At 41.8% G+C, this 17485-nt stretch overlaps 1 protein-coding gene across 3 annotated transcripts in view; it reads right to left on the bottom strand.

Annotated features, from left to right (window-relative positions):
• ACER2 (alkaline ceramidase 2) overlaps positions 1-16413 on the bottom strand; it is a 19430-nt gene extending 3017 nt beyond the window's left edge. Inside the window, exons 1-5 of one of the 3 annotated variants that reach the window (XM_042877539.1) lie at positions 16281-16367; positions 15055-15173; positions 10038-10152; positions 8970-9111; positions 4507-4644 (exon numbers count right to left, since the gene is read on the bottom strand). In XM_042877539.1, coding sequence (XP_042733473.1) covers positions 4507-4644; positions 8970-9111; positions 10038-10152; positions 15055-15093 — 434 coding nt within the window. In that variant the 5' untranslated portion in view covers positions 15094-15173; positions 16281-16367. Of the gene's footprint in view, positions 1-4506; positions 4645-8969; positions 9112-10037; positions 10153-10371; positions 10592-15054; positions 15174-16280 lie in introns of those variants that run through there. The other 2 variants (XM_042877537.1, XM_042877540.1) reach the window with 2 other exon arrangements.
• Between the last annotated feature and the right edge of the window lie 1072 nt (positions 16414-17485).

Below are 17485 nucleotides of genomic sequence, written 5' to 3'. Positions count from 1 at the left end.
GCCTTACTCTTTTGATTATATTGCAATTATAACATCTTGGTTATACAGATACAAACAAGTATGTTTCAGTAGACAGTGCAGGCATGCACATCTCACACAGAATTCTTCGCATCGTCTAAACTGCAATTCCCTCCCTCCACAACAAACCATACTTGTTAACATAGAGGTACACTGTAGTGAAAACATTTGCTGTGATCACATGCAGTGAGGTCTGCAGGTAATCATCACCAAATACAATAAGAGATGCAAGAGTATGTGCCTAGCACTGCCTGTGTTGCAGATCTATTCAAAAGCTCAGTTTTATTCCCCTATATGATTCTTTGTTCTTTTCCATGTCTTAGAATTACACTAAGAACTATGCAGCTTTGCTCAGAAGACTAAAATAAAAAAAGGCAGCATCAATATTCTCTTGAAGTTATTAGCTTGCTCTCTACCCACACTTGCTATTTTGAGATTAGGCCTCTTTGTACCATTAGATGCAGTCCTGATACTTACAATGCAAAGCTAGCTTGAAACATGGGTAGTCCTATGTGGCCAAAGAATGTGTGGCTCAGTTTACCTGCCTTCTGACCTAAGCTATTATTTGGGATTTTCCCCCATTTTTTCAAATTAACTGTTAAACTCTTAGTGTTCTTCACAAGAATCTGAAATGCTACTAGATAATTCTTGCTTAATGAGCAGTCATTCTCATAGCAGTGATGCATACAATAAGCATCTGATCCAAATCAACTAATGAGATGACAAAGTAATTTGTTAAAGTTACTTATTTTAGCTAGTTGTCAACAGTAAATCAGTGACCCAGCTGTCCAGCCAGTACAACAAGGAATACTCAGCCTTCACGGGAAGACACTGCCCACTACGTTCTTTTGCATTCTACTAGGAGTAGTAATGCCAACTCTGTCTACAACTTTTCATTACATTCTTCCTCATGTTAGACACTCTTAACTACTAGCACCCACAGATAATGCCTCCTGCCTCTCTGTGGAGGAAAAGCAGCACTGCAGCAGCTATCATGGCTTTGCTAAAGGAGTCCAGCTAGGCATTCAGAAAAAGTGAAAATAAAGTACTCTCTACCGAAACATTTTTCTGAATACATTGCAGAACCAATAGTTTACCTTGCTCTGGTGCACTGCAAGCTAAGCAAATTGCACAGTTTTCTCCACAAATCTGTAAGGTATTTTTTAATCTTGAATGTTTTAGTTGACATTTTTGAGGTGTTTGGGATTAAGAAACTCCTAAGACTGAGTAGGAGGCACCTCTACAGCCAGTGGATTAATGACAGAAAAACTACCTACTGCTTAATCTTGTTGGAATTTTCTCCAGTGTCCTCAGCACAAATTGGCTTTAAGGTCAGGCATGCTTTTTTAAGTCATCTGTAGATAACATCACAATCAAAATCACACTAATCTTCAGGTATCACAATCTCTGCTTCCATGACAAAGGCATCTACATGACTTCCACAAAAAAATCAATATTCCACATTGTGGAACAAAATGGCTTTTTGTTTGGCTTGAATTCTCCAGTTCATTTGACAAATAGCCTTTAAGAGGCTATAAAAAGCATGAAGAAAAGACTGAGGAGACTTTTGAGTTGCCTAATGACTTCTAGAGCACAGCTACAAGAATTCTTTCTCTTGTGAAACAAGCCAGTGAGAAAAATACAATTTGACAGGTTTATAACAGAAACCATATTGGTAAACTCTCTTCCTATTCAACAGGTAAGACTAGACTGCTATGCTGAGTAACTGTGCATTCTGACTGAGCAAAGGTTGTGTGCACAGACAATATGGAGCCTTTCCAGGACCTGTCTGAGGAATGTAAATAAATATGTGCAATTGCATGCCATTTAAAGTAGGTGGCTTGACCTCAAACAGACAGCCCCTTTAGTCAGTGAGTGACCACACTTGTCAGTATCTGAGTAGTTTTATCACCAAGGGGAGAGGTAATTATCATCATTACTTCAAACACTGCTGTACCCCAGACTGGTGTATCCCAGGATATGAGAGACTGGGCTGGTGCACACTTCCAACAGTATTATCTTCCAATGTCATGGCATCCATAACAAAACTTATCAACTTTTCTTCAAATCAGTGTAGTTGCCGGACGTTGATTAATAACTTGACTTTGACACAGATGACTGCCTTGACAGCCTAGTTCTAAACTTCTAACTAGTTTAACCTTTTAGTCAAAGGAAAAGTGAAGTGAGCAAGCTGAAACAATGAAATAGAGTTCCTCCACAATGAGACTGCTAGTAGCAGAATGAAATATGCATAAACAAACATGAAGGCAGTGTGGTCTTCACTGCTCAAGACAGAGATGTCAGCTGAACAAGAATATCCTACCACACATCTGCTCAGGGAAATAGTTACTTGCATGAAGAGGACACTAAATCATACTAATCTGATGATGCTATAATCTTCATTGTTATTTGGCTTGGACCAGCAAACAACATAATCCACAGCTGCTTTCTAGCTGATTGCATCCCTGTGACACCCACGAAGTTTTTCTGTTTGAACAGAAATAAGGAAAAAAAAGTGTAAAATGTCTTGTCTTTCGGGAGTGAGTATGCATTTAACTGCCTTTTGCTCTTTTGATCATCTTACATCCACAGCATGTCCTTAGCACTCTACTCCATGAGTTCTGCACTTAAGAGCATAAGGCTCTTTTGTGCAAATAGTCTCTCCTCATCAGAAATGAATGAGTGGCAGAAAATTCTCACTTGAAAACAAAGTGTTTCTGATTTGCTAGAATTCAGTATAAGATTTATAACAGCCTACAAAGGGAATAACACTGTGACATATTATACCAGAACACTTATTTAAGCACAGATCAGAAGAAACTTCTCTAAACCAAGAAGTTCTACTTCAGCAACTTCTTCTTTCTTTCCAAAATATCTGCGTCACAGATTAAGAACCATAACAGCCTGCCAGGACTCAGCCATGTATCCCCCTAGCGACTGCAGCAGTGGAGAACAGGAGAATCACAGGCATTAAATAATGTCTCAGTTGTTTTTTCTTCAGCAAAAAGAGATGGGATGATCCCACTTCTAATTTGAATTTATCATGGATCAGCATAGCTTAAAATGAAATCTGTAATTATCTGCCTTTTACATTTACATCAAAAAAATACCAAAGCTATTACATTATCCAAATAGGTAATTCAGAGAGCATATATCACTCTAGGTCCATTTTTAATCATCACTTCAAAGGAAGGTCTCTCTGTGTCTGTAATTCTCAAAAAAACTGATAGGTAAACTCCACATATTTTAATGTGACATGACTTCCCACATGGAATTTCAAAGAGCAAGTACATGTAGGCATATTAATTCCTAGATATGATTCAACAGCATTCAAACCTTAAAGACACTTAACTATTCATCCTCTCAAGTTTCTCAGGAGCTCATGCCTGAAAAACTGAAATGGAGGCTCAAATAATAGTTCAATGCCAGACACAAATTTCCCTTTGCCCTGCCAGTGGTCCCCTGGTGCTTTCTTAAAAATAAGACACACCTACTAGCATTCTTAACCTACCAGCCTTCTCCTCTGCATGGAACTTCCATGCTGCTTCCCAAATTTCTCTGACAATAGCAATAGCTGCTGCTTAGCAGAACATCAGAAGAAAAAAGACACAAGAACACTTATTCAGAACATGATTTGCAGATGCTTACACTGCAAGGGAAAGTAACATCAGAACAGGATATGGTGGGAAAACAGGACAATCTCACCAACAGAAGCAGTTAGAATGCAGGCATTTTGTCTTACTCTACATTATTTTGATGGACATTTTCAGATGCAGTGTAAGAGCCAACGTAAGTCTGTCTCAGACACTGAAGAAAAGTAGGAAAGGAGAAGTTTATATGCTGATGCTTGCCTGGTCCTTTCTGCCTTGGTGAGGAGATGCAAAAAAAGTCTCTCATAGTCATGGTAGGACTCTTTAAAATGTTAAAACAAACCTCAGACTATTTTCTACCTGCATTCTGGTTTCACAGTTTCTAAGGTGACTGAAAGGTACCCTCTGTGACCTAGTGATTAATCTTATCTTTGTCAGTCTGGCTCCAGTGTATTATTTGTGTGATGTAAGACTGACAGTAAGCCCTGTGAGCTGGCATATCTTCCATGCATGCTTGGACCTTGCTCCCTGCAGTGCTCAGGCTGTGATCATATGATCATCTCACTCCCGTGCTACACAGTATAAAAGCTGTCACTGGAGTGAAACTTGCCAAAACTCCACAATGAATAGAGTTAGATCAGGAGGAGGGAAGAGATACAATGCAAGAAGATAGACAACATCTGATCTGTTATATGAGGCAATGAGTATAATCACCTAGGGAAAAAAAAATCCTTGCCAAAAATGTCTGAACTTACAGAGCAATCTCATGCCAGATATGTACAATGGAGAAGCATTTCTGATCTGCTATCACAAACAATGAAGCAAGATCTACTCTATCATTGTATGGTGGCCTAAGGATCTCCAAAGGCAATACTGCATTCAGGAGAAATGTACTCACCTCTTCAACTCAGCAATGAGTAAAGCTGTGCAAGGAACACCCAGAGTCATTAGTGAGATGTTGTTAATGGCAGGTTTAATGAAGGCAAGGCAGGTAGTAACTCCAGACAGGACACCAACAGCAGCTTTAAACCGGCTCCTGAAAGTTTTTTTGTGGAGAGGAAAAGTGCTTTTAACTCAGAGCTTTTAATCAGTAAAGACAGAAATCTTAACACAACTTTAATAGCATAATAAAGCTTACATTTTTTTTGCGTGTGGTCAGGAGCGCAATGACAATGTGCATATAAAATGGATGAGGATCCTGCACACAAGTGCATACAGAGTGCATACTCTGCATACAGAGTTAATCACATAGCTAGCCTTTTCCTGAACTACAGTCTTCCAAAGCAGCCTTGTATATACATAGACATATGTGTGCACGTGTACACAGACCCAAACTAATCACTGGTTTCAAAATCTTAAGAACCTGCTCCAATTTTTCTTCTTCCACAAGAAGCTGAGAGCAAGATCTTCTCTGTATCCAGCACTGTACTTCCTCAAATCAGCTTTGTATCATGATTCTTCTTGCTTTTAACATGGATTTTTAGGATATTTTTGTTACTATTACTGTCCTCGCTTTTAGACCCGCATTACAGTCTGTTTAGTACGTTCTTTGTGTCAACGAAATCACAGTTGGGCCACAGATGGACAGTGACAACTTCTAAAACAAACATATATTGTTTTTTAAATTTCAAATTTGGACTTTTAAACAACTCATTTCTAGTCTGTGACAGGACTGTGGAAGATACAGGACCATTACACTGCCTCCAGGCTACTGACCCACAACTCCATAAAACTAGCTGATGTTCAGGGATGGCTCTTTTCTCTTTAATTCCACATCTCAAGTAGAATCTCAGTACACCTGTTATCACCATTCCCTGATCATCAGTATTATCATCCTCATCTTCACCAAACTCATTTCATGGGCCTCTTGTTTCAAAGCATTTTTAAGTTGGAAGGCAACACATTACATAAGCAGGAAGGTCTGATCTGATGTGAGTGCCTTAATGACTAAAGATACCATGAATCAGTCATGGTAGATAATAGCATTTTCAACATTCAAAATCTGAGTGTGAGAAGGATGAAGAATGTAAAAAAATCAGAGCAGAGTATTGGGCACATATAACTCTAGAAAAATAAGTTAAACAAAACAAAACATGGAAATATGTATGTGTATGTACATATAAAAATCCCAAAATCATAGAATTGCGGGGGTTGGAAGGGACTGCAAGAGAACAGCAAGTCCAACGCCCCCACTGAAGCAGGTTCCCTACAGGAACAGTATAGTCACCCATGTAGGTGTCCAGACGAGTCTCAAATATCACCATAGAAGACTCCACAACCTCTCTAGGCAACCAGTTCCATCGCTCTGTCACCCTTACCATAAAGAAGTTCTTCTGCATGACTATATGGAACTTCCTATGTTCATGGTTTAGTCCCACCAACCTTCAGATATTCATAAACATTTACCAGATCCCCTTCAGTCTTCTTTTGCCCAAGTTGAACAGACCCAGGATACTCAGCCTTTCTTCATAGGAGAGATGCTCCAGGCCCTTTATCATCTTTGTGGCCCTCTGCCGGACTCCTTCTAGATGATCTCTGTCTTTCTTGAACTGGCAAGCCCAAAACTGGACACAGTATGCTAAACGTGGCCTCAGTGGGGCAGAGTAGAGGAGAAGCATCACCTTCCTGGAGCACGGCCCGCAAGCACTGCTGAGAGAGGAGGTGGCCCAGCTGCAGGAGCAGGTGCACCTGCTCCGGCAAATGAAGGAGATGCTAACGAAGGAGCTGGAGGAGACACATGGCAGCAAATCCCCTGAGGTGCTGTCGGCCACTGAGCTCAAGGTGCAGCTGGCACAGAAGGAGCAGGAGCTGGCACGGGCCAAGGAGGCTCTGCAGGGTAAGGGCTGCCTTTCCCTCTAGGGCTTTATTCCACACATCCCATAACCCCAGAGCAAATTAATTAGCCAGGGAAGGAAAAGCTATCCCTGTTATTTGGGTGAGGGGGTGTGTTTTTGTGGGGTGAGGTTGGTTGCGCAAGCAGAGCATCCTCAGCAGGCTGGGAAATTGGGCACGTCGGGCGCAAAGTCATCGTACAGAGCAAAACTGAGCTGAAATGCAGATGGAGAGTATGATGAGATGGGTTTGGTTCAGGTTTGAGCTCCTTGGAGCCATTGAGGAAGGAGGCAGAGCATTGCTTGGTCATGCATGCATTGTGCTGGTGTAGGGAACCTGCTTTGCGGGGGGGTGGGTTGGACTCGATGATCTCTGGAGGTCCCTTCCAACCCCTACAATTCTGTGATTCTGTGATTCCTTTATATGTCTATGCATAAATCTGATCTGTTTTCAGATAGACGTTTCTGTCCATTAAAATTCTTTTTTTTTCTGTACACTTCAGAAAGAAATCAAAATCTTAACAAATCCTGACAGTCTTTAGGAAAATAGTATTGTGAAAACATGAGCATGGGGTACATCCTTCAGTTCATCTCTGTATTTTTATGGATCAATTATAAACAGCCAGATCATTATGTATCACTTTAGTTTTATCACCTAGTTGAAATAGGATTTCTCCACAAAAGTATTACTACTCCTTTTAGAAAGGATATCACTTAACCTTATGGCTAATTCTACAAATCTATAAAACAAACTATCAGAATATGGTAATATATAACATGCAAGAATTCCTTTAGGCTTTTGAGGAACAATGTATGTGCAGTCAGAGAAATTATTCAGGAGACTGAACAGTTCTTCACTTTAACTAACTATCTAAAAGTCATGTAACCTACCAAATAATCTCATGAAAACCTCTGTTTGCTCTTTAAGTATATGGTATCTTACAACAGGACTACATTACAGTATGAAAAAGTACTAAATTCACAGTAATAACTTGGCAAAGCTATTGCATTACGGACTACATATGATAATTCAAGATATACTCCTCACAGTGCAAGCTATTTTGAGGAATACTCAATGCAGGCAACAACCTTCTCTATGAAAGCATTTTCTAATCGAGTATATGTCAAGGAAATAAAAAATGAAGAAAGCAGACAATAGTATGAGAAAGAAAAAGGAAGGAGCCTTAGCAGTTTTCAGAGAGCAGAACACTGGCGCTGCGATTCCATTATTCCATTATTATTCCATTATTATTCCACCTCTTCATAATGTCAGATTTTTTATGCATAAAAGAACAATATGCACAAAGATTACACCATATTTTCTATGTAAGGGGGAAAAAAATCACAAACAGATTCTTTAAACTCTGGTTATAATGCTCTTCTTGTTGAACTTCATCCCACTGGCCTCAGCCCAGAGAGGGCTTGGGGCAGAATGGCTTGAAGACTGTGTGGAAGAAACAGACCTGGGGCTGTTGGCTAATGCTTGCCTAAACAAGTGTCAGCGGTGTACCCAGGCAGCCAAGAAGGCTAATGACATCCTGGCTTATATAAGAAATAGTGAAGCCAGCAAGAGCAGGGAGCTGATCGTAACTCTGTACTCAGCTCCGGTGAGGCCACATCTCAAGTACTATGTTCAGTTTTGGCTCTGACTACGAGAAAGACATTGAAGCACATTCGGAGAAGGCTAGCATAGCTGGTGAGGGGTCTGGAGCATGTCTCCAGGAGGAGCAGGGGAAGGAGCTGGGATTGTTTAAGCTGGAGAAGAGGAGGTTTGGGGAGACATTATAACTCCCTACAATTTCTTGAAAGGAGGTTGTGGCAAGGTGGGGGTTGGCATCCTCTCCCACGTAACTAGCAACAGGACTAGAGGAAATGGCCTCAGGTTGCACCATGGGAGGTTCACATTGGATATTAGGAAAAAATTATTCTCTGTGAGAGGGTTAGGCATTGAAATGGGCTGTCCAAGGGAGGTGGTTGAGTCATCATCCCTGGAGGTATTCAAGCAACATTCAGACGCTGTACTAAGGGACACAGTTTAGAAATGTTAGTACTAGGTGGATGGTTGGACTGGATGATCTTGGAGGTATTTTTCAACCTTGGTGATCCTGTGATTCTATTTTAAAGCTGCAATAAAAAAAAATCCATTGCAGCAACGAGAGACTTCTAAACAAACAGCATACTTAGTCTTTGAATACTTACAAACTACATTTAACCTCTGGCTTAAATGTTCAGATGAACATTAAGCTGACTTCCACAGGTACATTCTCATATGTATAATCCCGGATATACAAAAGGAACATGAGAAGATAGTACCTGTTACTTCATTTCAGGTGCAACTTACATAAACTATTCATGTCTTTCTAGAGCTAACAAGAATAGGCACTTTCAGAGTCAATCATCACATCCCAAAACTTGAAGTTTCAGGGCATAAAACTCAACATCAGGAACACAGACTCAGGACTCCTGAACAAAAAGAACATAAGATGAAATGTTTCAAGAAACAGGCATGTGTACTACACTGCACGATTACCTGTCATTCCGAAAAACTCTTGGTAGATATCTTCTAGGGAACCACATGGCAAGAGCACACATAAGAACCCACAGTATAGCCAGTTCATCCAGCATCTGGCCCAGGAAACTGAGGGTGGCATGAAAGTAAACAGATCCAATTCCTGAAAGAGTTGATCAGAAGTTACAGTCAGTAGTTACAGTGCTGTACAGACTAAAACACGCTGCTCATGATCAGGAATTCATAGCAAATAGTTCATACAATCTGATCTAGAAAAAAAACATAGCAAAACACTAGCTTTTCTAAAAAAGCAAACTAAAACATCAGCACCTCATATTAAATAAATCAATAAATAAATATAGATAACTATCAAATACACACATTGCCAAAGAGGGAGCTAAAGGTGCCATCTCCAAGTGGAGAAGTAAATATACGCAAAAAAAAACATTGTGTAGTAAATTTAAATGTAAATATGATTAAGAAGTGAATTCAAATGCTCTTTCTGAATTTTCTCAGTTTTCTCAATAACACAAGAACGGATAACATGAAGATGGAAAGCAGCATGTGATGACTATACGATCTAAGTTTACAAGTGGAAAGTGGCACATGGCCCACATAACTCTGAGTACCCTCTTTAAAGTTGTCAGTGCTTGTAGAACTGAAAAAGCTCAAGAATTTGCCATCTACAATATTGCTAAATCTGTGGATCAATCATTAAAATGTCTAACTACTTAGCAAAACCTGTTATGTTCTCCAGTTTTGTTAAGAACTCTTAGCAAACATTAATTCAGCATCAGCGGATGGAGAGTCAGCACTGCTCTAGTGTAAGCCTGGATACAATAATAGAACTTGTACAAAGGAGAGACAAAAAGGGTGCAGAACTAAGGTCAGAGTCCCTCCGGACTCCAACTGCAAGAGGCATTTTCCTTTCAGAAAGTACATCTGCTTTTGCTTCAAGCAAGTGCAAGCAAACTCTTCTACAGACGTCCATATTGCTTTGTTTTGCAGAAACAATCATGCACAAGCAGGAAAAACCGATTTCCTCTCTCGTTCATGCATGAGCAGGCAAACAGAGATTAATCAACTTACCGACCACAACTAGTAGAGTCCATATTAAATATATTCCGCTGTTGAAGCAGGTTGCATATTGACGGAATAAGCACATGCATATGGGTGGTAAAACAAAAAACAAGACGTTGCTTATCTATAAAAAAAAAAAGTATCACAAAGACAGAAAATAAACATTTAGTTTCTATAGGATAATCCATCTACAAAAAGTCATTCAGTGATACCTCAGCTCAATAAAATGTGGTTCTCGGATTCTGCCAAAGCAGATCAGTTTTTGCAAAGTATCATTAAGCTGAACTTCATAAGCTAGTAATAGCATAAAACTCCAAGCAATGTAAATTGTGGCTAGTCACACCTTTAAATGACTTTTCAAGTCTATTTCCAGAGGAATTTTATTAGAAGGCTGCAAATACTCCGCTGTAATTCAGGAAGCCTTCAACAGCAAACAGATTAACAGCAGGGAGCTGTAGCAAGTGAATTCTCTTCTCAGTCCTTGTCAAATCCAGCATGGAAAAAGCACTAGATAGGCTGTTCAGTTTTGATGAAGTCAGGTCAATGAACAATTGCTATTGTTTGGCAGACCTGAAACACAAAGTTAAGCTGAAAGAGTTTGAACCATTTTTCGAAGGGTTAAGAAAGCTTTAAGTTGTAAATCCTCTATACACCTTATTTCTTCCCCTGGTTCTCCGTTACAGAAGTGAAAAAATAAAACTGAAAACTAGTAATAGGAAGGTGAAAAGGCTGGTAAGGTAATTCAATTGTCAAAAGACAATTGATAACTTTATTATTTTAATGCAGCATATGTGTCTTGAACAAAGATCTGTTTTTAATTGCTTAGCAACAATCCAAAGCATCATTCTTTGGTTACACGCTGAAAATGCTGTACCTGTCACTAGCAGGAGCTGTTACTGCAGTATCACACAGTTCTTTCAGTAAGAAGTTGCCTATGCTGAAGGCCAGCCACAGACATACTGCTACTTCACAATGGGACAAGGGCAAGGATGAACTTCCCAGCCTTGATCTCCTCACAATCTCTGCAGCTAACCAAGGCATGTGACAAAATAATCTCTAGCAACGTTCCCCTAAAATGGACTTACAGAAGAATTCTGTGATAAACAGCATTCCTTTGGGATAGATCTCCTCCTCTCAGACACTCATGGACACTTAATGACATGAATAAAAATCTAATAGAAAAGGATTCAGGAACGGCATACAGAGAAGGCATTTATTCATTTCATAACTATCCACCATTCAACTGTCTCAGACAACGTGAAAGCAGAGCTTGCAGTGACTAAAATGGGCACATCTAATTTAACTTTTGCAAGACTCGTCAAAACATACTCCTAGTTTGGCATCCAAACTGACAAATAACTATAGCAGTAGCTTTTCTACTTCATGTGTGCCAGTTTCCTCCACACTGAAGGTACCTCCTCAAAGACAAGCTTCATTTCTTTCAAAATTCATTTAAGTAAAACACTTAGAAAGATCTATCACATTTTATATTTTAGAGATGTAAAATCCCATATCTTCTCTACCTAGAACAAAGCTAAAGCAGCCACTAGAAAAAAACAGCAGGAAGAAATTTCTGTACTGACACCATCTTTAGACACCTTAACAAAGTAACATCTGCTGGAGCATGTGTCCTAAGGCTCCATGAAAAGTGCACAGACAGTTTCACTGCCATGAACATCTGGTTGCCTGATGGTGGGGTGCAAAGACAAAGAGAAAAGAGGGGATGGATAGAAAGAGAAAAGATCGTGGCAGCTTTCAGAGACAAAAAGTATGAGTTTCCTACTACGAGAAGTCACCATGCTTCTAGCAGCTGGGCCACAATGATAACCAGTCTCAATGGGGAAATACTAGAACAGAGCTACTGCTCTGCTCCCACTGGATTGCCCTTCTGAACCAACATGAGGAAGGACAAAATCCTCTGGCTCATTTTGACACAGACCAGGCCCCTCAAGGACTCACACGTTTTCACAGAAGCCATTCACACTGCTCAGCTTTGAACTGCCAGCTTACTCTGCCTGGCTCCCAGACTTCTCCAGACTGTGGTCAAAGGTGCCCAAGTGCAGAGCAGGCCAGAGCCTTATCAGTTTCATTTAAACGTCTTTACAAACTGTTGTCTAATGAATCCTTTCTCTCTTCCTGCAAGCTGAAGTATGAGACCAGCCTCACAGGTATGAAAAAGCTGTCTGCAGTGCCATAGACAAAGCACCTCCTAAGTAGCAATAGAACACCTTAATTCACCAAGGCAGCAAATTCTGCCACCACTACAATGGCAGGAGGCACCTAGCAATGCCAGAGTGCAGCACATCCCTGAGGATGCAACAGAAAGACCAAAGACTTATTTACAGACAATGTCCTAAATCACATTTTAAGAGACAAATTTGCTTAAGTTGCATAAAACCTCCACATTCACCCAAATATGCTCATGCAAACATCTTCCATTCACATAAAAGTCACCCACCACTGTGCAGCAAAGATATACTGGGCCATCTGGAACATACTCATGGACCAGAGTTGTAGTCTGCTACCTTCTTTTACAAGCAGAGAGTGGGAAGGCTCTCCTTATCCTACAGCAGATTGGAAACATAAACAATGACTGGCAGCAGGGATGATGGAATATAAGCAGGTCCTCCGAGAGCCTCAGAATGCTCTGAACATTTTAAGCCAAGGTTATGTCAAAGAGATATCAAGGAAAAAAATAAAACAACCCAAAAAATGATTATAAACTAAGGAATGTGAAAAAGAATCTTTTCAGTAAAGTAAATCAGACTAAGTAATCACACTGAGTAAAAACTAGGCTAGATTTATACTCACTGCAATGGCCTACAGGGAAATTACATATCATTGTAAAATCCGAAAGAATTTTGATGCCCAAATTCTTTTCTGTTAAGTTTGGAAATAAAACATGATACTACTGCCTCTCTTTCATGAAATAACTCAGTTTTGTTTCTTATTTTCCACACATAGTAATTTCCAAAAGCTGTATTCATACCAGAGCCCTGGAACATGATCTGAAATATGCTGCTTAAGTTCTCTTAGTTTCAAGTTCACAGTTAACTACATCAACACGAGAGCTGACTAGCTGGCTTTCAGCCTCTGCTATCAGCCTGGCTCCCTACAAGAACCGCACCCTTAGAAACACTGCCAGGATTAATGCCAGGTTTCCCAAATAAGTGAGGCACCCATCCACTGGGCTCTGGTTTTAGAAAGTATGTTGCATAAACAAGTTTTCACGTAATACACAATTGGCCTATAAGATTTGGTAATGTCCAATTCAAAAGTCTATAAAGTTAAGATCAGTGCAAGAAGTTTAAAGAAGAGGAGTACCTAGAATTTCCTTTGGGATTTACAAAAGGTAATTCAAAGTTACAGGAAAAGGTAAGAAGCCCATCAATAAAAGTCCATCCTCTGGCATTAAACAATTCTGGACCTCTACTTTTAATTTCCAACTACTTACTTGTGTGAAAAGAACACAGGACACAGATGGAATTCCAGTGGCCAGCTGAGATCACGACCACATAATTTTGCCCACACAGTCTGTGTGTGATATTTCCCATGGTCTTACCAAAAATTATTTACTATTTGCTAAGTCAGACTGCTAGCAGCTGCAGCATTCAGCCACTGAGGCTGCATGTCTTGTGAGAATGGGAAGCAAAAACGGAATATCTCTTAGTGAAGTTAGAGGTTTGTACCTTTAGCATTCCGACACAAGAGCACATCACATACATATATTGCAATACTAAAGTAGTACAAAGGGTGTTGCCAGAGTATAAGCATATTCTCAATCTAAGAGCCTCTAAAAACATTTATCTCCTTGCTACTACGGACCAGGCAAGGAATAAAAACACTGGCAATGCTCTTTAAATGGAAATTTGGCAATAAATATATCCACAATTGGATATAAAACACTAAACTGAAAAGTACCAATTTCACTAGTAACAAAAAAAGAGTTTTCAGTTTTTCCAGAAATTTTGTTTTGTTTTGTTTTCTTTTGCAAATACCTCTGCACATGTAATCTCTTTTAAGTGTGTGGAGGTATGTGCTTTTGTTCAAGAGTAAGATTACACTGTATAAGGATTAATTATTAAATAGCAAAATAAAATTTAAAAAAAAGCTAGTTTTCTTATAATTTCCTAGTTATGAAATATTTTTAGTGTGTAACATGAAATCATCTTGGACGTGTACGTTTTATAAAAATTGTGTGACTAATTCGTGCAGAACTGCTGAACAGATATTCTTCTACTCACTTAATCCTGATGAGCACTTTGATTTGCTTTTTAACAAGATCAAGTTAAATTTACGCATAACGTTAAGGTTGAGTTCCACAAGAATAATTAAATGGATCTTTCTAAATATGTTTCAGATAAGCTGTTCCAGTTTTCTGCTTATATACTGCATGAGACCCAAACGACGTCTCTGATCTTAGCTGTGGCAATCTAAAATGCGGATTAGCAAGGTTTTAATCTACAGCTTGAAGACCCAGATCCCACATTCAGGTCTGCTGAAGAATGTTACCTGAAACTTCTAAACGTTTTCAGTCAGTGTCAGAACAGAAACATCTAAGAAGGAATAAAATTCAGAGTCCACTTGCAGCACCTGTCAGGGCCCAATCTTTCCTGCCACACTGTAAGAATCTCTCTCTCCAGCAACACAATCACTCAGCCCCCAACAATTCACTGCAAATTAGTTTTCAGAAGCTGCAAATACAGAAGTCAGTCTCCATAATCTCTTCACTACTGAAGCATATCTACCCTCAACAGAGCCTCTACTCCCCATGTTTTTGATGTACAGTTAGCTGATTTGGATGACGCTTCTGCAATACAGAGAGTTTCAGGGTAAACTCTGTGTTGTGCCTCTCTGCTAGTCTGGAAGCTGAGTTAATCACCTGGACATACTTGCAGCTCCCAGCATTTCACAAGCTTTCTTGCCACAGCTCATCAGCTCAGAGCAGTCAGAAGGATATCCAACCCCCTGCATTGCTGGCTTCAAAACACATCGCTTCTTCAAGAAACTTATTGTTTATCCTGACCTTTTCCTCCCTTTGTTTTTGGTTCTTGCACAGTGACATCAGAAACAAAGAAAGCAGACTGTTTCACCACACAGCCTCAAACACAGACGATACACCACTCAGATGACTCTGGTGCTGAGCTACAAGGAAAAACAACAGGTTAGCCATGTACACCATGCACAGTTGAATTATTTGTTATAAATGGAGTGCATCCCTGGGTACACACTCCTGTGTGGAATGAACACTCGAGACACCTCTTTCCTTCACAGAAGTACAGCACTAGCATCTGATGTTAGCAGTCAAGAAACACAGTCTGAAAGAGAGCTCAGACGAGGACAGAATTTGGGGAAGAAATTAAAAGGTCACTTTGAAGTACATAAGTCAGACAAAGCAGAAATCCCACCTCACACCTGCCACAGAACATAAAACCCACAGCAACACCAGAGGCATGTTGTTTGCAGCGCTCCCTCCCAGTGACATGGTAAAGCACATCACCAGAAAGCCCGATGATGTATGATCTCACTCCCTGTTGGATCTGTTTGTCACTGCAAACTCTCAGATGAATAAACAGGATGCTGGGAGCAGCACTCCCCTCCCAGATCTCTGCGGTGGGGAATACTCTTCCACCAGTGCTCCCTAGCAGCACTCCACAGCAGCTCTGGGCTGGGATGACAGGAGTCAGGAGTGAACCAGGGCTCCTAGAGGAAGTAACAGTTACTTCGGTCCTCTTTCCTCTCCCTCCTTTTTTCACCTTTCTTCCTCCCAGCAGCACTGCGCTGACTGCACCCTGCAGCCCTCTGTCAAACTGCTCCTCTAAGTTTGGCTCTGGGAGAAGGCAAAGCTCTAAAACATGGTTTTGCCTGCAGACACCGAGTGTGCCTGCTAGCGGCCCGCCCCTGCCCGGCACGCCGTCGGGCAGACTTACACCTGCACCACTGGACAGCAGCTGCGGCAGCACGGCACGGGACACCCGCGGGCGGGCCAGCACCGGGCAGGAGGACATGCACGCCGTTCTCTCGTAGCTGGCAGCCCTGTCTAAACCTCCGGATTTTTGCGCCTGCGATACGAAACCGCACAGCTGGCTGTTACTCCTGGTACCGCGTCCGGCAGGACACCGGCGGAGCCCCTCCGCGAGCCCCTCAGCACCGCCAGCCGAAGGAGCACCGTGCCCAGGCAGGCGCCAGACCCGCCCTCGCAGCCCGCGCCTGTGCCCGGCCCGCGGACCCGCCTCCCCTCCCACCGCGCACCGTGTTGTAGAACTCGGCGATGGCGGGCACAATGGTGTAGTTGTCCTCGCACCAATCCACCTCTGAGCTGCCGGCCCGCAGTTGGTCCCACCACAGCATCGCGCCCATGGCGCCCGCCCGCCCCTGCCCGGCGACCGCGGCTCGCCGGGGCGGGGCGGAGCGGAGAGGGCGGGGCGGCTCTCCTCCCTCCCACCTCCCTCAGCCCCGCCCTCGTGGCGGGGCGGCCCGGCTTGCGTGGCTGTGGCTGCTGGGGCCTGCTGGGGCCTGCTTCGTGCCATGGGGCGCTTCCCAGGCGTTTCTTTCCTGTTTCCCTGCCCTGTGCTCAGCGCGCAGCCTGCCCGCCTCCTTCCTGCCCTCTCCCAGCCCGCCTTCCTTTGTGTGCATTAACAGTGCTCATTCTAACACTTGGATGAAAATGGCTTGTCACGTTTTTTCTGCGCTGCTTTGCCCCTTGTCCTCTCAGCTGAAAAGAGCCTCGTGCACCATCTCGCTGTACCATCCTCTGATCTCCTGCATTTTGGGTATTTATAAGCAGTGATGAGATCCCCTCTTTTCTGTGGGAGAAGCCGCTTCTCCAGGCTGAACCCTGGTCTCTCAGGCTTTCCACGCAAAACGGATGCTCCAGATTCCTAATCATCTTTGTCGCCCTCAGCTGGACGCTCAAGAAGTTTCCTTTCTTGAACTGAGCAGCTCAGAATGGGACACAGTACTCTAGATTCGTTCCTGCAGGCACCTCCAGGTTCTTAGGCTGGAGATGGTACATTAGCTGGCCCAGCATTACACACACACACACACACACACACACACTTCCCACTACCCGTCTGTCTGTTCATCTTCCTCTCCCTGTAGTCACAGACAGTGCAGCAGACAGGCAAAGGAGAGCAAGCCTCTGGAACTCAACTACTTCATCTGAAGCAAAGGTTTCTGGATAACTCAGGCATTGGCAGGTTGCCTTTTAAAGGAAGCACACTTAAGTGAAAGCTGATCTGTGTGCAGTAATACCTGGACTTCGCCCCTAGAAGACAATTTGCACACAATGATGGTATTTCCTGTTTCAGCCATATCAACTGTTCAGTTCTAGGACAGATCTAGCAACTCAAGACACTCTGTGACAGCATTGTTTGTCTTTAATGAAAAAGGCATTTTTTCTTATTTTAAGTAAAAATGTATGGAATACTTTTCCTAAAGAAATGACATAATTCCCA

This window comes from Lagopus leucura, unplaced genomic scaffold (genome assembly GCF_019238085.1).
Source record: "Lagopus leucura isolate 7727_CA_CO unplaced genomic scaffold, USGS_WTPT01 Super-Scaffold_100018, whole genome shotgun sequence".
Lineage (NCBI taxonomy): Eukaryota > Metazoa > Chordata > Aves > Galliformes > Phasianidae > Lagopus > Lagopus leucura.
The sequence above is the reverse complement of the archived record's forward strand: the minus strand, read 5'-3'. Positions and strand labels throughout refer to the sequence as shown.